Source organism: Perca fluviatilis, chromosome 2 (genome assembly GCF_010015445.1).
Source record: "Perca fluviatilis chromosome 2, GENO_Pfluv_1.0, whole genome shotgun sequence".
In the NCBI taxonomy this organism is placed as follows: Eukaryota; Metazoa; Chordata; class Actinopteri; order Perciformes; family Percidae; genus Perca; species Perca fluviatilis.
This window is the reverse complement of record NC_053113.1, coordinates 40,747,944-40,774,481: the sequence shown is the minus strand read 5'-3', so window position 1 is coordinate 40,774,481 and position 26,538 is coordinate 40,747,944. Positions and strand designations below refer to the sequence as shown.

General features: G+C 42.3%; 1 protein-coding gene across 3 annotated transcripts; it reads right to left on the bottom strand.

The window, feature by feature from the left end:
• Positions 1-650: 650 nt before the first annotated feature.
• On the bottom strand, positions 651-26,538 carry LOC120572580 (high affinity cationic amino acid transporter 1-like). Of its 3 annotated transcripts, XM_039821905.1 has the most exons (13): positions 26,361-26,538; positions 21,422-21,475; positions 16,778-17,185; positions 10,478-10,636; positions 10,191-10,362; positions 8,718-8,851; positions 8,411-8,633; positions 6,887-7,026; positions 6,061-6,163; positions 5,364-5,557; positions 4,592-4,743; positions 2,727-2,835; positions 651-2,622 (listed from the first exon to the last, which is right to left on the bottom strand). In XM_039821905.1, the coding sequence occupies exons 3-13, from the start codon at positions 17,145-17,147 to the stop codon at positions 2,453-2,455; spliced, it is 1,926 nt and encodes a 641-aa protein (XP_039677839.1). In that variant the 5' UTR covers positions 17,148-17,185; positions 21,422-21,475; positions 26,361-26,538; the 3' UTR covers positions 651-2,452. The 3 variants fall into 3 exon arrangements, with proteins under 3 accessions (XP_039677839.1, XP_039677846.1, XP_039677853.1); XM_039821912.1 differs by lacking the exon at positions 21,422-21,475; XM_039821919.1 differs by lacking the exons at positions 21,422-21,475; positions 26,361-26,538 and adding an exon at positions 18,973-19,159.

Below are 26,538 nucleotides of genomic sequence, written 5' to 3'. Positions count from 1 at the left end.
TCCATAACAAAAGGCTAAAGCAAGGTCAGTGAAACTAGGGCTGAACGTAAAATCCAACTCTACAAGGCATGATATTCACCCAATGAATGAACTACTTTTTGCTCGCAAACAAATAGATTCCATCCATTTACCGTTAACCGCTACGTTAATGTTGGCACAGTTTGTGCTAGTTATTTACTTTACATAACACTTGTAACAAAAGGATTGTGTAGATTCAAGCTGCGGGGTGATCTGACAGACCGACAAGTGTAACATGGGCAGGAACTTTAAAGCAAAAATCAAAACTGTATTTACAATAACAAAAACAGACGTGACATGTTGGAAATTGGCACTTCTAAAAACATGTAATGTTATCAACATGTATATGTGCTAATGTCCCACTGATTCAAACATCTCCAAGTTTAAACCAAGTCTAGTTGTGGACGGAAATCAGTAACTGTCTGCGGCCCAATCTTATTTGGCAATATTCTGCTTCAATATCTTACAAGGAAACAAAGTTACAAACACAGAGTCGCTGGTTCAAGTATGGCGGTGGACTGATAGCTGGAGAGGTGCTAGTTTACCTCCTGGGCACTGCCAAGGTGCTCTTGAGCAAGGCACCGAACCCCCAACTGCTCGGGGCGCCTGTCCATCGACAGCTGCAGCCCCCACGCTGACATCTCTCCCATAGTGCATGTATACTGAGCATGTTGTGTGTGTATTCCAGGCCTGTGTGTAATAACTACAGAGTGAAAAAAGAAAACATTTCATCGTAGGGCTCATTTTAAAAAAAAGGGACAGAGTAAAGAGAGGTTTCACCTTGTGGAATTTTTTTCAGTCTTTAGCGAACACACACAGTTTGATAGGTCACGTTCAGGTTTTAGCTGCCCTGGGAATCTGCACACACTCGCAATCAGCCCTCCCTTCCGTAATCATCCAATCCTGTCTGACGGGCTGAGGCACTTTCACACGGGTTACTGCTGAGCCATGCTAGAACGCTTGGTGCAGCATGTTTCTGAGTATACAGTATTAATATATCACTATGGAAACCGAAAGGTGTTCAATATCACCGATTGATTGTGCTTCATCCCATTCAGATGTATGTGAACTAAAACGTGAAAACAGTCCACTAAGGTGAAATGTCTCTGATATATTATAAATATATGCTTTTCAAAATCCAAAGTGTACATTATTTACAGACTATATATATATATATATATATATATATATATATATTTCACAATTCTAGCTGGTGATAAAGCGATATCTCTAAAAAGGTGGAATTCATTTGGGAAAAAGGCACTTTAAAAATACATCTTCTGCAGTATCGGAGAAATCATTTCACATTAGCAGCTTTTTTTTCTTGGGCTAGATAAGAAAAACACGCAAAGTTCCCTGATGGAGACAGTGTATTTGATCACTGGCAAATGTGCACTGTAAGGAAACCATCAATCATTTAGAAGATAAAACACTGAGATATACTGATCACAGAGCACTTAATCAGAGCACAATGGGGCACTATTCTCAGATATACTGTCGATGTAAAACACAGGTACCTCTGAGGTAAACTTACCACACAAAACGGCACCAAAGATACAGTGAAATTCTCAGCTGAGTTTCAGAAGAATTATTTGCAGATTCTCTGAATTAAAGGGGCTGTACTCAAGAACAATAATATAGCAGTCAATGACTGCTATGTAAAGGTACAGTGGAGTACTGGGGTCCTGAGCAGAGAATGAAGTCACACTCCCTCTGTGTGTGTGTTGGAATCCAAGCTTCTCGGTTTTTCTGTTGTGATAGCTGGTCCGGCCGCGCGTGCATGTGCGTGCATGCGAGTGCACGTAAGTACCTTGTGCGTCTATCCGACCCCGAGGGCCGTGACAAAGCGACAGTATTTGATGAGTTGGGAAAGCAGTGTGGAGGCAATCCCAGACCATTCTTCTTCTAAATATCAAGTACAGCCCCTTCAATGCAATTAATTCACGTGTGAAATAAAGGATTTAAAAAAATAATCTCCCATGGGATGTGGACACAGTAGCAGGCACTGTTCCTCCTAATGCAGATATATACTGCGGATGAAGGAACCAAAATTATGTTTAACAATAGATATACGGACACCAGTTGCCTTAAAAAAAAAAAAAGAAAAACTTTGTTTAAAACGACTTGTTCGTTGCCTTTGGTTGCTTTGGTTCCACAGAAATAGAATTAAAAAAACATAGAAAAATTAAGGTTTCTGAAATGAAATATTGGTTTTAAGATGTATCCAGACTCATCTTATCTTTTTAAAATGTTGTTACCTACCTTTTACATCTAATTAGCCTCTCTACTTTCATTAAAAGTTGTGTCTGAAATAAGGAAACGAGTCAACGCTCTGATTGGAGGGTAAGCGTCTCCATACGTCTCCTGGATCGGCAGCTATTTCGGAGAGTTTAACAGGACAGAAACAGAGGGGATTAGTGAACCTCCCGTTTCCTCAGGAATCGTCCTCGTCCTCGTCCTCGTCCTCTCCGGCGGTGTTTTGTGTGTCGTGTAGGAAGGCTTCCTTATCTGTGGCCATGGGCTCTCCCTTTATCGTGCAGGCTGGCGTGGTCGACACTGCCTCTGCACTGTTGCGAATACCATAGCCAAAGTAGATACAGAAACCTACAAATGGTGCAGAAACATTGTGGCAAAGACATTAATTCATTTCCAAAACACGAGTGCAGCAGAGATAACATTTGACATTTCTGGCCAAAAATCCAAAGTACCTAAGAACATCCAGATGGCAAAGCGCACCCAGGTTCCTCTGTCGAGCTGCATCATCAGATAGACGTTGATGAACATACTAATGACTGGGACAAAGGGCAGCAGCGGAACCTGTGAGGAAAGAGTGCGTGTGTTTTTCAACATTTCATGCTCAAATATTGAGAAAAGATGCACTCAAAGGCATATAGTAACATGGATCTTATGAATAATGGCTGAGTAGGAAATGTTGCAGGGAAATCCCTGACAATCAGTTCTAAACAACACTGACAGCGAAGCAATTTCGTTGTTTTTTTTTTGCATTTGGGTCTAATAGACTTTGAAATTGGTCCAGTATTGAGCGAGAACGCAGTGACCGGCTGGCGCAAACCGAGCTGCAATGTAACCCAATGGGGCAATTGTGGAGCCTTGATTTTTGATTGTTTTTGCCACTGACAGGCTCCGATTGTTACTAAAAAGTGTCTGACAACATTATCGATCTCACGAGGTGACCTGTTGTCCGAAGACAGCAGGTGGAGTGTAACGTGAGTCGGAGGAATTTGAACCGATTTCAAAAGCCAGCCATGAATCTAAGGTTATTTTATATTTTCCAGGCAGCCATTGGCTTCCATTCATTTTATTAGAGCAGGAGTCTGACTGCATTACCATACAGTGACAAATAAGTGATGAAATGTTCACAGTGATTTCCAATCTATGCAAGTTTATTTTAATTTTTGAACTGATATGAACGGATTGCAATCAATTTAAAAATGTATACTATACTTTGTCAATAGCGTGCAGTAATAAGTAAGTTAAGTACATTTGTCAGTAGTGTGCAACAATGTTAAACAACAAATCCGGCGCAAAATGAATCTAGGGGTTAATAACACGTGTACCGAGTCGACAGTTCTCTGGGATTTGTTTTCATGCTAATCGAATGTGACCAGTTTTATCGCAAACCGCTAATTAGCTTATAACGCTAGTCGTCGGGGCACGGGTAAAGTAAAAAGAAATCGCTATTTCTACACCGTTAACAAGGCTCAACATAGCACCACACTTCCACGGTAGTATACTGAGGGTCCCTACATGCATGGAGAACTTGTGTAGTGTACAGACAGTTTATGAAAAAGAGAGTTCACGTTCACGCATACAGGCGGGCGCCATCTTGGGAAAACAGTCCGACCTGTCGAACGCCGTGCTACGTGAGCTGAACTGTCACTTGAAATCTCACATGGGTCGATAGGAATTATGTTTGTGAAATGTAATTACATGGAAATGCATGAATTATATCGGTTTATTAAAATATATTGCACGGTGTTTGTTGTTCGACTGGTTGGACTGTTTTCCCCAAGATGGCGCCCGCCTGTATACGTGAACGGTACCGTCTTTATAATCCATCTTTTTAATAAACTGTCTGTACACTCACAAAGTTCTCAATGCTTCGGTTTACATGTAGGGACCCTCATTATGCTACCGTGGAAGTGTGGTGCTATTTTGAGCCTCGTTAACGGTGTAGAAATAGCAATTTCTTTTTACTTTACCCTCTGCCCCGACGACTAGCATCATAAGCTAAGTAGGGGTTTGCGCTAAAACTGGTCACATTCGATTAGCATGAAAACATATCCCAGAGAGCGGTCGACTCGGTACACGCGTTATTAACCCCTAGGTTCATTTTACGCCGGATTTGTCCTTTAAGTACATTTGCCAATAGTCGGCAATAATGTTAAGCACACACAATTTGCATTTGTTGGGCAAAAAGATGTGTAGCTGTTAGCAGGTTAGGAGCAACACTAAGAGTTTCACAGTTTCATCCCATTCTGACAATGTCACCTTGTACGTGTTGACTAGGAAAGAGTGGGAGAAAGCGCTCTGGTGAAAGAACACACCCTACCTTGAAGGCAAGCTTGGCCTTGCTCTGCGGCTGTCTCCACACAATCAAGGTGACAATCAGACACACGGCCATGACAACAGCGAGGACAGACAGCGACCAAGCAGCCAGCCCTCCCTGAACCGCTACCACACTGAAGACACACACCAAAACACCTGGAGGGAAGAAGAAAACAGTAAGGAGAGGTCGTCAGATGTGCTGTATCAGTTTTCTCAGGGCTCTGTATAGCCCAAGTCACACATGCACTGCACAAACGGGGTTTACCCTGCCAGCTCTCTAGTACGAAGTCAGTGTAATCTCTGCTTGAACCCACCGTGAGAATAATTCACAGAATTCACAGCAAGCTAGTAGGCGTGTTAATGACGTTTAACGAAAACCAAAAGAAAAACATCCGAGGGTAAGGAAGAAAAGTGATTTACATAAAAAGGCAACGGAAATGTCTCGAGAGATTCAGGAACTTCTATCGGTAAGGGACGCATCAAAATTGTCAGACAAATTGATGAATTGTAAGAGACTCCGTTGTTTAGGACCAAATTATGAATGGCTCGGTGACGCAGTGTAATCCGCGCCACGTCCTGTCTACTGCACGCTCTAGCCAGGCGCCGCCCTAATCTAAACCAAATGGAGTAATTCCAGTAAGTGAGAACGCATCCGACACGGACAATCACCCGTTGTGTGCTGCATGTCTGGAAACTTCAGACAACGTCCGCACCTGATTCCTCGGACAGTGTCCGGAGTCCGTATGTGAAAACGGCTTACGTGCCTCACCACTCACCAAGTATGCTGGTGCAAATGTTGACGGCAAACCCAGACAGAGGGGACGGATCTGTGTTCGAAGGGAAGAGTAGATTCTTGAAGGTGAAGCGATCCTCTGGTTGCGGTAGTATGTCAGTGTTCCCATCGTTATAAGACTCATAATCCTGAGTGTTGGCCATCTCGTAGGCCACACTGGGCTGTTCAGGCTGGTACCTTCAGACGGCAAAACAGACGGTCAAAACCAGACTCGCAGAACTCCCAAAACTGCTGTTCACTTAGGCTGAGGACACAGCACAAGATTTTCTTGAGATCCTAACCAAGTCTAAAAACACGCTGTATCACATTCATTATGAACAGATATTTATTTCCAGTGAATATGCTACAAGTGATTAGGATGATTTATTACGGTAATTCAATATGCACTAAATACATAAAAAATGCTTGATAAACTCTCAGTAGCTATTCTCATCCTCAAAGATCAAACAATCCTGTATTTGAAGACTGCATGTTTTACATCATGAGGCAGATTAGATCATCTGGGTCATCCAGTATCAAAGGAAAAGTCAATCTGTGAGGAACGCATTCACGCACGCACGCATGCACGCACACAGGGGGGGATTTCCTTCCCAGTGAGAAGACATACAGATATGTTGTTATTCAGGTGAGGTAATCCTCTAAAACCTTGGACTGGACATGCAAACAGAGACGGGGATTACCTGAGGACCAGCACGCAGGCAGCCACCAGAGTATAGGCCAGCAAAGTGCCAATGGACATGAGGTCTACCAGGTCCTTCAAGTCAAACAGGAAAGCCATCACAGCTGCAGGCCACATGGGAGAAAAAACACACGTCAACATGATGATAGATTTCTACAAACTAAAAACAAAACAACGCACGTTCACCACAATGTAATGCAGATATTGTATTTTAATTAATTTGTACAAAAGTTACAACTATAACTGTACAGCTCCATTTATTTACAACCTTATGAGATTATGCCCCCATCCTCCTTCCCTAAAGAGGGCACTGTTGGCCTTCGGCCTCATCTCAGCTACCTACCGGACAGAAGCCCTGCCACCATGGTGGAGACGGTGGGCGTCTTCCTCTCGCTGACACGTGCCAGAAACGAGAAGAGCAGACCATCGCGAGCCATAGCAAAGATAATGCGTGGGAGTGGAAACATGGAGCCGAGGAGACTACGCCAAAGATGAAGGAAGAAGGAGGAGGAGGAGGCAGAGATTTTTTACTTAAAAGAATTTGTTTGGGAACTCTGGTTGCACGCAAGGCCTCAACTGCAGCCATTCTCAACCCGGCATCCTGATTAACAAGCCAGCATGCTGAACACAGGATGGTCCTGTGTCGGCTTTGTACATAGCAATAGTTGAAGAAGAAACGGTACATTTGCAGGACTACCCTAATGCTGTATGAGCATCTTGGTTTTGGTTGAGTGTTTGTGTTGAGGCCGTGTTCACCAAGAGCATAATGTAGGGTTATTGGGTGATGGGAACCTCAACCAGTTAGTAGGTTTAGGTCAGGACCTCACCTGCCACAACACCAGATGTTACTGTAGCTGTTAGAGGGGTTTTGGTTCGTGGGCTGATGCTGGCCAAACATTTGAAGAGCAAGCCGTCTTCTGCCATGGCCCAGATCACTCTGGGCATTGGGAACATGGAGCCTAGTAAACTAGTACGGGAGAGAGAGAAAAAGCATGCCGTGCAAGTGAATGCACAGTTAGATAATAGAACAGGGGACAGTTGCCACAAAGTTGGAAGCACACTTCTGTCTAAAATGGATTTAGATTTCCTAACTTCCTAACTGAGGGGCCCAAACCATGGAAACAGCCCCAGAGCAAGAGTACATAAAAATAGGACAGGGGCGTCCACATACTAGGGGTGTAAATCGCAACTTGTTTTGGACAACAATATGATATTTGCTGATATCACAAAGTCTGCCACACTGCGATTTTGATTCAATTCAGGGGCCTGCATTCGATACGAGACAATATCATAAGCCCATTTAACACAATCCAATCAACTCGCAAAAAGAAACTAAAATATGATTTGACAAATGTTATCACAGAGCGCTATCAGACATTGAAATAAACACAATATTCTATTTAATGAGAAGATTAAATATAAAGTGGGAATTTAAAAAAGGGGCATCTTAAAGATGATGATACGTATCGGTAAACAGAAACTTTGTTTGTTAAGAACAGTGTTTCACAAACTTTTTACAGTCCCGTACCCCTTCAGACTCCAGCTACATACCCCCCCACCCCCACACGATTACGATTGGCTTTTTCTGAGTACCCGCTGTGTCACTTGGGGGTGCATGTACCCTAGTTTGAGAACCAACAGTTTAGAAGAAAACTCCACGAGGCACCTTTAATTAAGTGAAAGGACAAATCCGGCGCTGTGTAACCAGTAACATAGCTCAAGCACTGTTTTCCCAAGATGGCGCCCGCCTGTATACGTGAACGGTACTGTCTTTCTAAACTATCTTTTTCATAAACTGTGTGTACACTTACAAAGTTCTCAATGCTTTGGTTTACATGTAGGGACCCTCATTATGCTACCGTGGGAGTGTGGTGCTATTCTGAGCCTTGTTAGCGGTATAGAAATAGAGATTTCTTTTTACTTTACCCATGCCCCGACGACTAGCGTTATAAGCTAATTAGCGGTTTGCTAATTAGCAAAAACTGGTCATATTCGATTAGCATGAAAACATATCCCAGAGAACGGTCGACTCGGTACACGTGTTATTAACCCCTAGGTCCATTTTGTGCCGGATTTCTCCTTTAAGTAACATCGATCATGCACTAGTTTGACACCTAAGCTCCTTTAAAAGGAATTATCTCTATGGATCAGCTGCAAAATCATCAACTGACAAAAAAAATTGTGTTTTTAATATTACAACTAGTTCCCCTCAAGAGGATTTAAAAAAAAAAAATTCTATATTCAGTGTACTGGACGTGAAGTATTAATTCCTAAAAAAAAGCGTGCAGAAATTTACAAGTCCTCCACACCTTTTCATGCTGAGCGGCAGTAGGACAGTAGGAGAGTCTTACCTGGTCGACAGGGCACATAAAGAGCCAATGGCCACGGCATACGTGGCTCCCTCCCAGCCCACATACTTAAAGGCTACTGGCAGTGGGCTGTTCTTATCCAGCAAGTAGTAGGGCATCATCATAGTGAGGGCTGCGGACACGCCGAAGTATGCCACAAAACAGATGAGGAGTGAGGCCACGATCCCGATGGGAATGGCCCTCTGAGGATTCTTCACTTCTTCTCCTAGGGTAGGAAACAGAGCAGGACACGTGAGAGGGGTAGGGGCCACGAAGCGTTGCTTATCAAATTTACTGCATTTCCTCTCACCTGTAGTGGCAATGCAGTCAAAACCTACGAAGGCATAAAAACAGGTAGCAGCACCGGAGAGGACTCCGGTCCAGCCAAAAGGCATGAAGCCGCCTTCACCGAGACTTTCTTCTGAAGGTAAGGAGTCAGATATACTGGAAGAAAAAGGAAGAGAACATTTGCTTACTTGAAACACAACAAGTAGGGCTGGGCAATACATCGATAATATATCAATCGTGATATGAGACTAGATATCGTCTTAGATTTTGAATATGGTGGGCGCCCGGACAGCTCAGTTGGTCAAAAAAAAAAAAAAGGTTCAAAATGGTTGTACTTAGTGTCTTCATTAATCATAGGTGTGTTTTGGGCGTAACATGCAATAAACCAATCAGAGTTCTCCCATTCCCTTTAAAAGCCAGGCGCGTTTGGACCTTGGCGCATTGCCATTATGATGGCTGATTTGCACCGTAATATTTTTATTTGTAATCGTTTGCATGTTTGTGTGCTGCTGCGCTTCCTTGTGTGTGTAACAAGCATAGTGTGCGCGCGCTGTGCACGAGCCTAGGAGCATTTTACTAATTTGCCGTTAAAATAACAATGAAATGCTGCGCTATTGACTTTAGACCAGGTTTTTGTTGGACAACTAGCAAAGAAACTGCGCCGGGTGCAAGATAGGGCCCTATATCCACATTACTGATGATTATGTAGTGGAAGTTTCCTTTGCAGCAGGGGGGGAAATTTCAGAGTTTAGTAAATTGAAACAAATAAGACAGACTGAGATTAAAACCAAGTTGGGTTTTTGTATTTTATTAAAAAAGATATATTTGCAAGTAGGATCAACATGATTTCACAAAAGGCCGCAGCCCAGTGTGGAGTCAGTTTCTCAAATGAGTGAACAGAACACTAGGCTTATATGCATCTTCAGAGTGACAGCACACACACACTTGGCTTAGTATGACGCTACAATTTTTACATGCAATCTGATACACATGAAGACAATCAGAGAAATACAAGAGACATCTTGGAGCCATCTCACCTCCTCCTCCCTGTATGACTTTCACCCCCCAGTTACATCTTAACTGGCATAGGAAAACTAGAGAGTTTTAGGGTGACCTTGTACCTTTATCGGTTCAGGCTAACAGTGCTCACATAATGTTCCAGACTGGATGTCTCACAAAGTTACAATCAAAATCTACATGTGGGAATGAGATACTCTTCCAGCATTTGTGGATGAATTTAAATTACAAATAAAACATTAAAATATAAGGAATTATGCTTAAATGTAATTTTCCCATTACAATTATTAATCACAAATGTCATTGTGTAAATATTTTGTGAACGCAGCAATTGTCAACATTACAATTGTCGATATAATATCGGCAATTTGATATCGAGGTATATGGTCAAAAATATCATGCCATTTGATTTTCTTCATATTGCCCACATCATTAGGCACATTGTACATTTTGGGAATAAGCTCTTCATGTCACTCACTTAAGACTGGAGTTGCTGGTGCCATTGAGGATTTCTTCAGGGTTCAAGTTCCAGTTTTTCAGGTTTCCTTTGACGAAGCCAGAGATGGTCATGAAAAGCAGCACCAGCACATTGATGCAGGTGAACACTTTATTTACCATCGCTGACTCCTTCACTCCAAATGCAAGCAGTCCTGAAAGCAGTTAAAAAAAAAGACAATGTGAGAGATGACGATGTCAAGAAGACAAAAAGAGATAGAACATGAGGGGGAGAGAGAGAGAGAGAGAGATATCCGAGCTGCTCCTCACCTGTCAGAGTTATAATGATGAGGACAGCGAATACGTCTGGATACTCTGCCAGGAGGCCCGGGGCCTTCATGGTCATGTAACGTCTGCAGAAAACCTCAATGTGTTGTCCAATCAGCTCATCAAAGGTTGCGCTCCATGCTCGGGCCACACTCGAAGTTCCTGTGTGCAGGAAAGCATTCATGTAAACTCAACGATATCTGGTGTAGAGCTGGGCGAATTGGAGAAAATCAAATATCACGATATTTTTGACCAGATACATTGATATCTTTACTTACTTTATACTTTATTAGTCCCATCACTGGGAAATTTGTCTTGGACACCGTGCATAGTCTAGTCATGCAAAGCAACATGATCAAAGTACATAAAACACATGATCGAAAAACATAAAACACAATAATAGATCATTCACACAATACAGCATCCGTTAAAACAAATAGGATAAAAAGCACAAGAAGGCAGTTCACAGTATTTCATTTCATTTCTATTTAGCGCCTTGATTGCAGTAGGAACAAAGGAGTTTTTTAGTCTATTAGACCTGCACATCAAGACCCTATACCTCCTTCCCGAAGGTAATAATTTAAAATCGAGACGATATTTGAGGGTTGACTATTGTCGCTTTCACAAAATATTAACACTATGACATTTTTGATAAATAATAATCAATAATGTGGATGTGGGTAAAGGCAGGGTTTTTCCTGCATAGAGGAATTTTTGGCACCCCTCAAAGAGGTTTTAGCCAGCTCCAAAGGAAAATCACCAGAACCAAAATGATAACAATTGAGAATAAAAATAGCAATTAAAATGCCCTCCAAATGTGTTTAAGAGCCATTTACTAAACAACTGTTGAACAAGCACAACATAAACTTTAATATGAGAGCTAATCTCAGTTTTATCTCCAGAGTCGGGCTGTATAGGACTCTCCTGGTGATTTATTTTAATATTAATATTGTTTTTTTTTACCAATTTTGTTAATTGGGGTTTCATTTACTCAAGCATAATACACATTTGTTTATCAAAGTGTCAGAAATAACAGCATAATGCATAGATTTCTGTCTAATAAGGCAACAAAATTTAAGACAATATCTAGCCTCATCTATACGTAATATCAATATATTGCCGAGCCCTAATCTGGGGCATGTTCAAGCTAAAAACGGTGTGCAATGTTTTGCTACGGTTTCCTGGTTGAACGACCGGTTTCCTCAAAATGTTTTGAGTATCGTTTTCTCTTTTGGTGGGAGTGTCTCTCGTTTATTGGCTGTGTCACAGGTGATACCCAATCAGCAAAGATGTGTCTAAACTCGTGGTAATAAAAAGGCAGAGCGCTTGCGTAATGGTACGTGATGTTGCTACGTTTTTGGTTGGGGCTGAACGTGGCCATGGTGTAGCAGAAGCCAACTACTTTCCTTCCTTATTTTAAAAAGGTCCAATGTGTGGGAATTTCTCCCATCTAGCGTTGCAATCAACTCTCTCGCGCCACGCAGTTCAAAGTACGTATTACAGCTACGGTAGCCGTTCGGCGTCTCTTTCGATCCCCTTTTCCTTCATCAGGTTAGGGCTGGATGATTAATCGAAAAATAATCGAAACCGAAATTCAGAGCCTATAAACCGACGTAATTTTACCATGTCGGTTATTTCGGTCTTTTAAAAGGTGCAACATGTAATATTGTGTGTAATACTGGCAGCTAGCGGTTAAAATAGTTACTGCACTACCAATTCAAAATACTGGAGAGTCGTTTCCCCCGCCCCCTCCTGCCCAGACTCGAAGTTCACGGAGGTTGCCAGGCTGAGACCGCAGCATTCACAACAATGTTGCTAGACACTTTTCTCACATAGCCAGACATTACTCCACAGCACAGCGGAGTAGCTAACGGTAGATGCTGGCTATATTGACAGTCATAAAAGCCCGTGCTCACGCGGAGCTCTGTAACCAACTGACAGACACACTTTTTCGGTTTAAAATTACAGTATGAACCGCTAAAAAAACAACAACCTCACTGTCTCTCCACACGCCAGTCGGTACACTTTCGGCTTAGAATTACAATACGAAACGCTAAAAATACCACATACCTTACCGACGCGAACACACTTCATTGGCTTAGAATTATGGCAAAAATCGCTAAACACACTGCAAACTCACAGTCCTCTCTTTCCGGTTTACAGCCCCCTCTCGGTGGCCTAAAATAACTCACCGTTGTCGGCTCCAGCCGCTGACGAGGCTACACGCTGTAAACAGCCGTGGGCTGCTTGCCTGGTTCTCCGGTAACGTTAACAGGTAGCAGGGTTAGCATGGCGGCGTTAGCCAGGACCAGTCGGGATCACTTTACTGGCTATGTCTCAATTGTTTTTGCGAGTAACCAACTCCGGTACTCTAGCTATATAATTCAATGTGAGAACACAAATGTTGAAATGACAAAAAATGCCCGTCCCTAGTGGCTGTGATAAATTAGCCTGAAGCTAATGCTTACTGGTTCAGGAGAAAATAAGCCAACTCTGCGTCCTTTTGGGCTCTAAGCTGTCTCCATCTTTCAAATACATCTCCATTATTTACCAGGGGTTGTTATGTCTCTGGTCACGCAACTGTTAGAAACATGCCGTTTTCTTTTTTTTAGGTCGGGTAGAATCTATCTCCATTGATCCTGTTTGTTTGTTTGCTGCTTTCATGGCTGTACTAACGTTACAGCTGTAGCGCGCTGGGTTTACGTTTTTACAGTTATATCTGGCAACCTGGCCTGGCTGTCAAACTGGGCCGTTGATAACAACACACAGGCCAAAACATAAACATAAATTCCGTCACGGAATGTAAATTTCAAAAAGAAAAAATACTGAAATTAGCATTGTTGTCAGAAAAGATAGTATTTCAGTTTAACATGTTTCCTTAATATCTGATGAGGCATTGGTGTCATTTTTGGATTTATTACAGTACAAATATTACATATTGGACCTTTAATCCTATTAATATTTCCGCGGCCGCCCACTGTCTGTTAATGTACTTTCCCCTTAAAACATATTACGGCCTCCGCGTGTGTAGTCACGTGACTCCGGCCCGTCCAGTCTGCGACATTGAAGCAACATGGAGGAGAACTCAAACACAGAGTCAACTCAGCCACAGGAGCCGGAGCCGCTGGTACCAAAAAAAACACGCAGTGTCCGTCGTTTGGACACATTTTGGTTTCAATAAGGACGACACCGAACAAACTCAAGTCAAATGTAAACACTGCAGAAAAACTGTTATAGCAACCAAAGGTAATACAAGCAATCTATTTCAACACCTGGAGCGCAATCACATTACCTAATATGAACAGTGCATGGCTCAAAAAAAAGAGAGAGGCTGACAATCGCCCAGCAACAAGTGCCCCCACAAAGCAGGTGTCGATAACGCACGCATTTACAAATGCTACACAATATGAAAAGGATTCAATAAAATGGAGAGAAATAACTGACGCCATTAGTTATATCGCGAAGGCCATGGCTCCCATAGCTACGGTGGAGCACAGTGGGTTTAAACAACTCGTTAAAACACTGGACAGAAGATACACTGTGTCATCGCAACACTATTTTTCCCAAACTGCGCTGCCCAACATGTACCAAACATGTCGTAAAAAAGTAGCTGCTGAACTTAAGTCTGTTAAGCACTTTGCAGCCACATCTGATCTGTGGTCAAGTAGGGCGATGGACCCATATTTGAGCCTGACATTGCACTACATTGACGACAAATGGAAGCTGCGCAACAGGTGCCTTGAGACAGCATATTTTCCAGTCGATCACACGTCAGAGATGATTGCACAGGGCCTGAGAGATATGCTTTCTGCGTGGGAACTAACAGAAGAGAACCTCATGGCCATTACGACAGACAACGGCGCTAATGTTGTCAAAGCTGCTCAGCTCAATGGATGGACACGGCAGCAGTGTTTTGGACACAGGCTGCACCTGGCAATCGGTAAGTGCACCAATGCTATGATGTTCAATCTAGTTGGGAATTTGTCGGTGGTGACGGGCTGCTATATTCTTCATTTGTTTAGATCATTTTAACGTCTAAATGTTTTTATATGACTTGTGATTTTTCTTTTCTGTGCTGAAATCACTTTGTTACATGTGTTTAAAGGGGTGCTATATAAATATTAATTGTCCTTCAGCACACTAAATAAATACTGACAATAAAACAATGTAAACCTCACATTACAATGTAACAAAACGCTACATTAAGTCAGAGTAGAAATTAAAAAAGTTGTAGATGTGATATTAAACTGCTTAAATAATATCAGATTAATAAGGCATTTCTCCTCTAAATTTTGTTAGAGCTACAGTTTGTAAATCTCTGAAACCATCAATAATTTAATATTCTTATATTCTTTTGTGTGTGTGTTTATTTCAGAAAATGCAATGAAAGATCAACGTGTGATTCGAGCAATGAGGGTGTGCAAAAACATAGTCAGTGCCTTTTCCTATAGCTGGAAGAAGGCATTAGGGAAGGCGCAACAAGAGCTCAACCTGCCTCAACACAAGCTAAAATTGCCTTATTCCATCTTGGGCTGACCTGGATGTCTTGGAGGCCGTCAAAAGAGCGCTTTCCCCATTGATGGAGTTCACAGATGTTCTGTCAGGAGAAGACTATGTGACCATTTCATTCTTGAAGCCTGTCCTACACATCCTCAATTCACGAGTGCTGGCTGAGGAGATGACGTGGAGCTGACCAAAACAATCAAAACCAGCATCCTTGCATACCTTAAGGGGAAGTACTCAGACCCCATCACAGAAGAGCTACTGGACACCGCCAGTTTTGTTGATCCCAGATTTAAAACAACATACATTTCTGCGCTCCATGTCGCCACCATTCAGGAGAAAGTGAAAACAGAGATGGCGTCAGCAGCTGCAGTCTGCAGGGAAAGTACCACTGAGAGTACACAGCCCTCTACGTCTTCATCAGAAGCAAAGAAGCCAAAGAGGTCATTAGGAAGTTTTTTCAAAGGAAGTGAGGCAACTGCAACTGTACCCACTGTGTCACTTCAGCAAAAACTAGAAGCAGAGCTGAGCAGGTACTTGGTGTCCCCCATGCTGGATAGTGAGAAAAATCCACTGGAATGGTGGGGAAAGCATCATGTACACTTCCCCAATCTAAGTGAGGTGGCAAAAAAGTATCTCTGCATACCAGCCACTAGCTCCCCATCAGAACCAGTTTTCAGTTCTGGAGGAAACATTGTTACATTCCTCAGATCCTGCCTGAAAGCTGAAAAGGTAAACCTGCTAGTGTTTCTTAGTAAGAACCGGGAGTAAATGCTTATGTATAGAGAGTGACAGGACAAGATCCCTGAGAGGAAGATCAAAAGGTTTACAAAGGATACAAGTTATATTTTGGCAATATTGACAATAATTTATTTTATTTACAATAATTTATTTTGTTTACAAGAGAGAAATTATATTTTACTTTTAAGATGGCATGGCAATATTTACCATAATTTTGTTTACAAAAAGAACTATTTTTAAAAGTTCTTTATTTTCTACATTTTTAGGAAACTTTTTTTTTACATTAAAACTTAAATTACTTTTATGAGACGTTTTTATTTCATTGTAAAATCTACTGTTGTAGATTTCAGTTCAGTTGTTTGAAATATTTAATAAATAAGCATTAATTGCTATCTGTGTGTCGTTTCCTTATTTTAGAATTGCAAAGATAAGATTATGCACTCTTTCATTAGAAAAAATAACTGTGAACATATTTCCAGTATAAGAAAAGAATTTTTTTTTTTTAAATAATCGTTCAATAATCGTAATCGAGGTAAATTGTTCGATTAATCGGGATTATGATTTTAGCCAAAATCGTCCAGCCCTACATCAGGTCTTTCCATCTTTGGAAGGCAGCTCCAATGTTCACTTTTTTTATGATGAAGCCGGTCTCTTGCTCTTTTCAATCTCCTTTTTCTTTATCTGGGCAAAGAAGAAGACTCCTGTTTCTGAAATTTGGATTTTGAATACGTGTGGTCCTCCATGTTTCCTTCTTCAAACTTGCCGGGGCCGGGAAGCTACGATACCCATGTGACATTATCATGTGACAGCGAAAACGCAAAAGGCGGAGCAGTATGTCCTGTATGTCCCTTACCGGCTAACGTATTTCAAGATGGCGCATGAATATGGAGAGTCTACCCCAGTTCATGCGAATGCAAATGTTTTCAAGCCAATAGGAATACTTGGAATTGATGGTGGAGGTAAATATTCATGGAAAAGGACAAGTTTGTGAACGGGCAACACAGATTTTGATAATGAACAACTAAACACGTTACACACTGGACCTTCAAAGTGTCTTACCGATAACATAAGAGAGGATGAGGTTCCAGCCTGTGATGAAGGCCCACAGCTCCCCAACCGTCACATAGCTGTAGAGGTAGGCCGAGCCAGTTTTGGGGACGCGGGCTCCGAACTCGGCGTAGCACAGTCCGGCCAGGACCGAGGCCAGGGCAGCTATGAGGAAGGAGAGGACGATGGCAGGTCCGGCACTGTCCCGCGCCACAGCGCCGGCGAGCACGTACACTCCGGCGCCCAGCGTGCTGCCCACGCCCAGGGCCACCAGGTCAAACGTGTTGAGGCATCGAGACAGGCGCGAGTCCTCCGCATTGCAGTCCACAACCTTCACCCGGAGGAGCTGCTTCCCAATGTCCTTCAATGTGGCCAGAATCATCCCGGCTGGCTCCAAAAGCTCCACGCAAGATTATTGACCTGTGGGCAAAACAAGACAGGGATGGCAGAGCATTGAGACTAACTATGCAATTAAACAGACGAGAGAAAAGGAAAAGAAAAAGCCAATGTGCTGTTCCAGTCCCAGATCAACTAACTCTTTGTTCCTTGTGCTTCCCATTTTGTTGGTTTTTTTTTCTGGGTGGGTTTAACAGTATAGATGCACCCAAATTCCTTTGCTTAATCTACTTGCCTTTCGTGTTCAGAGAGGGAGGATATTGCTATGAAGATTTGTATGGTGTAAATGTAAATGGCCTTTTTATATAGCGCTTTTCTAGTCTTAACGACTACTTAACACTAGAACGGCCATGAAGGTCATTTTGACCGTTTTTAAATTTATATGTGTAATTAACTTTTTGTTTATGTTCTGTGAAATAAATAAACTAATTGTAGGTGTGTGTAACTGTAACTATGTGAATGTGATCAGGGCCTTTCAGTGAACCTTCCCTGAATTAATAAAGGCTTAAAAAAAAGAAGTAACTAGAAAATGCATTTCCTGCAGAAAATGCGTGGGAATGCTGAATAGCTGAATTGCTAAAGCTAAACTGGGTGAATAGCTTAAATCCGTAAGAAGAAGTTGAAGTAGTGAGAGTAGTAGAAAAAGTGGAAATTGGTTTAATAAGTATGAATTTCATTGAAAAGTTGAATAATATGGAGGAAATATTTATTCATAATTCAAATTGAAAGTCCAAAGAGAAAACAAAGCAAGATCAAATTAAAAATATTATTTTTTATTTTTTTATTTTCCATTTGGCTTTTGAATTTAAATATTTGGCTTTTGAATTTCAATTTAACATTGGCTTTTAATTTTCATTTAATATTTGGCTTTTGAATTTCAATTTAACATTGGCTTTTAATTTTCATTTAATATTTGGCATTTGAATTTCCATTTAACATTGCCTTTTCGTTTGGACTTGACACATGACAATGTAAATGAGGAGGCGTGGCCCAAAGGCTGGTGGGAGGGTCTGAAACGAAAGGGGTGCAGAGGCACCTTATGAGCAGCAGGGGGAGCTGACTGCTGGGGAGCATCTGTCTGCAGCTTCAGGCTTGATGGCCTCTTATTTCACATGATAGAAAATGATGATGTAGGCTAAACACAAACGACATTTCATGCAACAACAGTGAAGTTTTCATGTAGTTACTGTAATTGGGCCCATGTTAGTGAGGACTAGATTAGGACTGGATTTAAAGCTGATTCTGGTTCCCAACTTCGCCCCAGGTGTGTCTGTTTAAAACACGAACTCCGACAATTTCTCTCTTTTGATGTTTTATTTAATTAAGCAACAGTAGAAACATGGGTTTGAGGGGGAGGGAGAAGGAGGGAGGGAGAAGGAGGGATGGAGAGAGAGAGAGAGAGAGAGAGAGAGAGAGAGAGAGAGAGAGAAAGAAAGAAAGAAAGAAAGAAAGAAAGAAAGAAAGAAAGAGAAGAGAGAGAATAGGTAAAAGTATGCAGAAGTTACAGAGAGCCAAAAAACGTACGGAAGAGGGAATAAAATTAAAAAGAATAATAAAGAAAATAAATAAACAAGAAACAAGCGTGCTGGTCCTTCCAGCGAAAATGGGACTTCATTTGTGTCAGTGACACGCAATCTAAATTCAATCAACATGAGTCATTTTTACAGATTACACAACAAGCTGCAACCACGATGTTGACAGATGTTTCATATCTCGACACTATCTGTACACTCTGCATACTCCTGACAATCGGAAAACCAGTTTCAAATCTTCAGTTAAAGAGCTGACCGACAATGCAGACAAGTACTCACTTTCACAGCGCAATGCAAAACAGGATCTTCTGCCTTTACTGATCTACACTTTGTACAGTAAAGCCACTCAACCGCTTTGTCCAGGGTGCAGCTGTAGACTCTGTCCCAATCAGCTGAGAATGAATGGAGCGGAGAGAGAGAGAGAGGACATGTACAAGTGCTGCTTTGACACGTGACAAAGACGCCTCTTAGCGTAGCAAACCATTCAGGTGTCCCGCTCACAAATAGAACGGTGACGCTTCACACGGCCTCTGGGATCTCAAGACACTCGGAGCAGCTGTGACCACAGCCATGTTCCTCCCGGGTCAAGACCAACTGACCCAACAGGCTCTACTCGTTATAGTCAAGTCATGAGCACTAGACAAATATCACTCCTCGAGTTTGCTCTTTTACCTTCTCACAGCAGAAATACGCTCATTTCACATAAAAGAAATTCTGATTTTAAATTTGGAATTACATAACATCACTTAATGTCAACAAAATATCAACACATATTTCCCTTTTACTGTGGGGTGAGGGAAAATATGTTCAATAGGTTTTTAGCACGGGATGTACGCAATATTTTATGTGCAATTTATTGTCGTGACTCGTACGGCTGGTGCTGTATTGTTTGTTCATATGTTCTGTCAAGGCATTTATATATGCGCAGCTTTTGAGTCCAAATCAAATTTCCCTAAGGGGACAATAAAGTATATCATATAAAGTATATCGTATCAATCATGCGCTCTGTGAACACGCAGACGCACAGAGGAGTGTTTCCATTACATACAGTATCAGGGCAGGTTTTTTTTTTTTTTAAGTGGGGGCAGGTCCATCCGAACAACCTACACTTAGAACAGACCCACCGCGGTGACGTTTTTGGTGGAGCTGTTCGTTTAATAGAAAAGTGAACGTTTTGACAATAAACTACATCAACACGACAGTATGTGGAGTTAAACTGGACGGGCCCAGTAACCTCGGAATAGTTCTACTTGTTGTTAAATTGCAATGTGAGCAGCAGCCAACTGGGGGTGCATTATGTCGGCAGGATCATTTAAAAAGGTAACCACGACTACATTTTTTGTACAGCCCTATGTCTGATACTGTGGTGGCAGAAATTTCGCCATGGTGGGCCGCCACTACCAAATCAACATAGAGGAAACACTGCAGGGAGCTGCGATGCGTGTGGAACATTCTTCCAGTAGAGAGGCGTTAATTCAAGGACCTAATGAGACAAAAACTGACCAGCTTTTCGCTTTCTGCGTCGAGGTTTTGATGACCTGAACAGTTGGAGCCAGACATTTCATTGGGCCAACGGTTTGGGCAATAATTAGGCCAACATGCAGAGGCCAAAACAACCCGGCATGTACATAAAAGCTGAAAATAGAAAGGAAAAACTGCCACTGTGAACTAATGTGCACTTCTCACATCAGTCAAATATGTAAACAGGAGTAGGGCATGAAAGACTACAATGTTATGTGTTGCACAAGCGAGAACATTTGTTACATCGCAGGGCGGGCAAAAAGGGGGCGGGAGCAGCCAGTGGTTCAGAACTCACGGTGGAGGTGCAGCGTGTACACGATGTGACATGCAGTGGCTGGGCTAAAAAAGGATAGTGGGCGAGACAGAGCCCTGCCCTCTTCACAGCCAATCAGCAAAGTCATCATCATGGGTGGTTGGGTGGGTGAATTTGGAACAGCAGTCAGTCACATGCGCTTCAATATGTGAGGCTAAATACTTTTGCTATTTCAAAACGTCTTTTATGTTGGCTGTGACGTTGTTCATACTGTACACATGGAGAACACAGCAGATTCACAACTAAACACACACACACACACACACACACAGACTCAGATTAATGTTGGTATGGCATTGGTACTTTAAAAGTATTAGAAACTTTTCTGTGGGGCTATAAAAAAATTACATTTACATCTTTTCTCTCTACGTACAATTATTAAAGATTGCATTTCATTGTCAATCTTGAGTTGATGTGCACTCAGGCATTAATACTGGAACAGTAAATCTGTGTGGCAGACACTTGCAGGACCACCTGTGTCTGGGAAAACACATCATCTAATGATGTGAGTATGCAACTTGATTATTCTCGGATCAATTTGAGAAAAGCTGCCGATTGTCTTTTCCCTGCATGAATTTTAAAAGATGAGGACAGCAGAGAGGCAATTCAGAGAGCACTGATGTCCCGCATGGCACGTGAAATGTACTTAACTGCTCTGGGGGTGTAACTGGGGATGGAGCAAACAAAGTGCCATGTGAGGTCGACCAAATAACAGACAGCTTACATAAGCCAAACAAACTTTCCTTTCCAGGGATTTAGGCCTTAGTGACATCTCTAAGGCCACAGTGACCTTGTAACAGCAGAGCCACGAAGAACAGAATGTAAGAAAACCCAGCCATTAGAAGACAAAAAAAAGCTTTTACTATTTCCTGAGTTTTGCTGAGATGTTCATACCTTCACACGGAAGCCTGGAAGGGAGTCTTGAGCACACACGTAATGTCTCTCGTCCTTGTGAATGAAAACAGGAGAAAATACATAAATTAGGGCTGCAACAAACGATTATTTTAAAAAGGTCCCATGGCATGAAAATGTCACTTTATGAGGTTTTTTAACATTAATATGAGTTCCCCCAGCCTGCCTATGGTCCCCCAGTGGCTAGAAATGGTGATAGGTGTAAACCGAGCCCTGGGTATCCTGCTCTGCCTTTGAGAAAATGAAAGCTCAGATGGGCTGATCTGGAATCTTCTCCTTATGAGTTCATAAGGAGCAAGGTTACCTCCCCTTTCTCTGCTTTGCCCGCCCATAGAATTTGGCCCACCCATGAGAAAGAGAGAGAGAGAGACTTGCAAACAAGCAAAGTGGCAGTTTTGTCAAGGCCACACCCCACCCTCCACCTCAATAGCTACAGACACAGAAATGGCACATCCTAAGGAAAGCTCATTGTGGGACTGGCTCTAGTGGCTGTAATTCTGCACCAAGGCTTTGAATTTCGGGAAAGAGACTTCAGATACAGTATTAGGGGACCACTAAGGCCTATATAAAAGAGAATTCAGATACAGTATTAGGGGACCACTAAGGTCTATATAAAAGAGACTTCAGATACAGTATTAGGGGACCACTAAGGTCTATATAAAAGCATCCAAAGAGCACCATGTCATGGGAACTTTAATCCTCCATTAATCTGTAGATTATTTTCTCGATTGTTTGGTTTATAAAATAAATAAAAACAGTGAAAAATGTGGATCAGTGTTTCCCAAAGCCCAAGAGGAAGTCTTGTCCACAACTCAAAAGATATTCAGTTTAATGTCACAGAGGAGTGAAGAAACTAAGAAATATTCAGATTTAACAAGCTGACATCAGAGAATTATTACTTTTTATAAGAAATGACCCAGAACGCAGCACACACTCGCCCAGTGGAGAATCGGAGTAACCCTCCTGTGTATGAGCCTGAGCTCGAAGCTGGTCGTCGCAGCTAAGTTAGTGCAAGTCTACTGGAGAATGGAGGAGAAAACGCCATGTAATCCATGGCTGACATCTTTCTGTTAGCCCAATATGCTGCCCTTACTCCACTTAGCCACTTCAAACCAGATAGTGTTTCCTTATTGAGCTTCGGTAACACAGAAGGAATATTGTACTCAAAACACAGAAAGTTTGGGAGATTTGATTTGAAGCCTCATATCAGCGTTGGATGAACTTTGAAATGCATTATTTACACGTAAGAAGAACCGCTGCCAGTATGGACAGGAGGAATGATTACAGCGACCACTAACATTATATGCAAGTAGGCCTACTGTTTGCAGAAAAGTGTGAAAACCACAATTAACGTTACCTATCTAAAACACAAACGAATCAAACATAATATGTCAAATGAAGTTGGCCTCTTTAGCCTGAAACAATCCATATATTGTAGATTAATGTTCTTACTAGTTGCAGATAAATATAATAAGAATGTAAAAGGTTTCCATAAGAGACCAAGAGTGTTTTGGTGTATGCTTATTACACAGAGTTGTGTGCTGTCATAGAGACGGTGGTTCCCCGAATAAAAGGAAACTGACACACAGATGGTTAAGCTTAAGCGTTAAATACAAGACAGTTAGGACCACAGTGGTCTCGAGCAAAGTACACTGAGTAATAATAACAAATGATGTTCCTGCTTGCGTGAGAGCAAATGAGGACGAGACATAACACAGTGGCCTCCACTAGGGATGTCACGAGAACCGATCCTTGCGATACCTTCCGGTCCTAAAATGACAAAACACCGGTGATGCCCATTTTTTTGAAGCACCGTTAGCGACGATGCCAGTGTTAGCAGAATCGGTGCTGCGCCTTTTCCGGAACTGATGGGGGCAGTATACCGCTTCAGAGCGTTCCAGTCGATACATTCAGAAGAAGGAGGTCGCGAACAAGTGGCCGAAGTCACGCCCTTCTACTTCCCGTACATACGAGAGTCAACTCTACCCGACCTAAAAAAACAGCATGTTCACTGCAAACGCACAGTCCTCTCTTTCCGATTTAGCTACAGCCCCCCCTCCTCTCTTGGCTTCAAATAACTCACCGTTGTTGCTGAACAGGCTACACGTTGTAAACAGCCGTGGCTCGCTTGCCTGCTCCTCCGGTAACGTTAGCTGTTAGCATGGCGGCGTTAGCCACGGTTAGCCAGGACCAGTCTGGATCACTTTACTGGCTGTGTCTCAATTGTTTTTGCGAGTAACCAACTCTGGTACTCTAGCTATACAATTCAATGTGAGTACACAAATGTTGAAATTACATAAAATGCCCGTCTCTTGTAGTCGTGATAAATTAGCCTGAAGCTAATGCTTAGCTACCTGTTCAGGAGGAAATTAGCCAACTCGGCATCCTTTTGGACTCTAAGCTGCCAATATTTACCCGTGGTTTGTAACGTCTCTGGTCAAGGTCAATGGTTAAGACAGTTTTATGGTCCTGCGGAGGCTCCACACAGAGCTTTCGCCGTAGCCTACCTAAGTGGCCTGGTGTTTAGACTTGTGCGCTGGTGTGTGCATCGAGCAGGCATGTGTGTGTGTGTGTGTGTGTGTGTGGGGTATTGTGTGGTAGAGGTGTGAGAGTCATAGTGAGAGAAACAAAGTAGGCTCGTTGGAGATGAGCCAGGTCTGCGCAGAAGCGATCACCGGCGATCGCCGCCCCAATGCATGCCGGTTAGATTTGTGTCTGACTTGCTCTGACGTCATGCACACGTGGGCAATGATAACCTCACGAGATCAAGACGGCCGCAGTTCTGAGACACAGGCAGCGCAGTTGCTTTTCACCGACTGCAAGACCCAGGCGGACCCAGGGCATGCTGGGAAACACCGGCCTCTCAGCTGATTGGTTCAGAATCGACTCAACATGACGTTTTATAGAACCTTTTTATTGGAGGGATTTTAACTGCTATTTGTCTGATACTTATTCTGTACAAACCACATGTTGTGTGGCTGATAGTGATGTTTAGAAGTCAGAGATTAAATCTGTTCAGATTACAGATCATCTACAGTCTGTTGTTAATTAAAATCAGCAACAGATAGAGATGTAGAGCAGTTTGAGAGCTACTCCGTCATAATTAAAACAACTGGAGACTGTGTACAAACTGATGTATGGGTCTGATAACATTTTATTAAATCAGAATCGGACCACAGTGTTTCTGTGACTTCCTGTTCAGCCTGAAGGCTGCTGGAAACGGCTGGAAACCGTCCGACTTGACAGCGGATTTTTGTCACCCCTGCTGCTGCCGCCTGCTCTCGTCCACTTTACAGGCGAGGCGCAGTTCATCTCCAACGAGCCTAATGTCTCCCCTGTGCTTTCTGACCACGGTGGGACATCTGTAGCAAAAAAAGTAGGAAAAGTTAACCCTCTCCTTGAGTTCATGTTGTTTATGGGGTAGGAAAACCAGGAAATGAGTCGAGGGAAATGCAACGCTACCAAGCCACGGCCGAGCGACGTGTAGTTACATTTTTCGAGAGGTGCACGACAGTCTACAGCGTAGGGTCCGGCGTATTCTACGCACAACCATAAAAAGGCCTTTAGAAACACTGTTGTTGTTTTTGCATAGTACCTTTTGAAAAGGAAGTTTGGAATATGTCTGGGGACACTAGTTGTTGCACTATGATCATTCATTCAAAGTTGACTGATAAACTGATGATTATGATTAACGGATTCTGGGTATTCATTTGATTTAGTTTGGTTGTAACTCCGCATGATTTATGCTAAACTTATCATTTCACATACAGACAGAGGTTTCAAAAACAAAGCGAGCCAAAAGCAGGCATGCATGACATTTTGATCAAAAAGACACTTGGAGCTAGGGCTGGGCGATATGGAAAAAATCCAATATCACGATATTTTTGACCAAATACCTCGATATCGATACCGCAACAATATTGTAGGGTTGACTATTGGTGCTTTCACAAAATATTTACACAATGAGATTTTTTATAAATAATCATCAGTAATGTAGATATGATACATTACTGAATCAAATAACAACAGTTACAACAGTCTGGTAAGTTCAGGAAATGAAATCACTTTACTGTAATGCAGCCTTTAAAACGAGGAAAAGACAACACTTAAGCCATATTATGATATTACCATATCCAAAACCTAAGACGATATCTAGTCTCATATCACGATATCGATATAATATCGATATACTATCCCAGCTCTACTTGGAGCAATTAAATATCAAATGTAGGTGACTACAACACTCACAGCTTCACATACTGTAGTAACAAAATGCATTTTTCAAACGTGTGTTTTTATCATCAAAGTCTTCATTTTCTACCCACATTAACATTTTCATCATTTTGTCATCACTCAACTTTGTAAATAAGCCATAGAAAACTTGACAGCACGGATGAAAAATTGACGTTTCATGTATTTACAGTGTGGGTTCACGGGAGTTCGGCGGCCCACACAGCAGCACTCATTGGTGGAGACGCCACTCGCTATAAAAGGCAATGTTTCTGCTCGGTCTTTTGTAACCGCACACACACACACACACACCACTACTTCAGACCCGCTTTTATAACAGTTAACATATTTGCTTCAGAATCCAATAGCCTCCACGTATGAAGAGAAAAGTACAGTAGTGCCCTTTAATGCTCTCAGGTTATATTGCATCAGCCGGTCCTTCCTCCCTTCCTCCCTTCCTCCCCGCTCTCAGACCCATGTGCACTGCTTCCTTATGGAGTAGCCTGAGGTTACCGTCTGCAGGATACACACATGGCCGGGAAGCTATGCTTAGCACGCCGTTGCTTTCCCTTCACAGACTGTGTAGCTTTCCTCCCCTTTTACTATAAACAGCCTAACAAATGTGACCGTTGTTCAGCAACAACTTTAGCTTCAAATAAAGAGTCGAATTGATTCACTTTAAAATTCTTACCTTCCTTAGGAAGACGCCAATCACAAGTTTGCGCGACTCAACTGCGGACAATGACCGCATGTAACGCTTTCATCAGTCGGAAACTTCTGACAGATGGTTTGGTGGGAAGAACACACACACACATACACATCCACATATACACACGCGAGTAGGCAGGCAACCCTGGGAGGTCCACCCA

Bases quoted from the DNA above. Each gene is read 5' to 3' on its own strand.
- LOC120572580 (XM_039821905.1), bottom strand. From the start codon at position 17,147: ATGATTCTGGCCACATTGAAGGACATTGGGAAGCAGCTCCTCCGGGTG. The intron at 10,637-16,777 runs GTAAGACACTTT...TCCTGCACACAG, and splicing joins CATCCTCTCTTATGTTATCG to GAACTTCGAGTGTGGCCCGA. The intron at 2,623-2,726 runs GTACTTTGGATT...CACCATTTGTAG, and splicing joins TGCCATCTGGATGTTCTTAG to GTTTCTGTATCTACTTTGGC.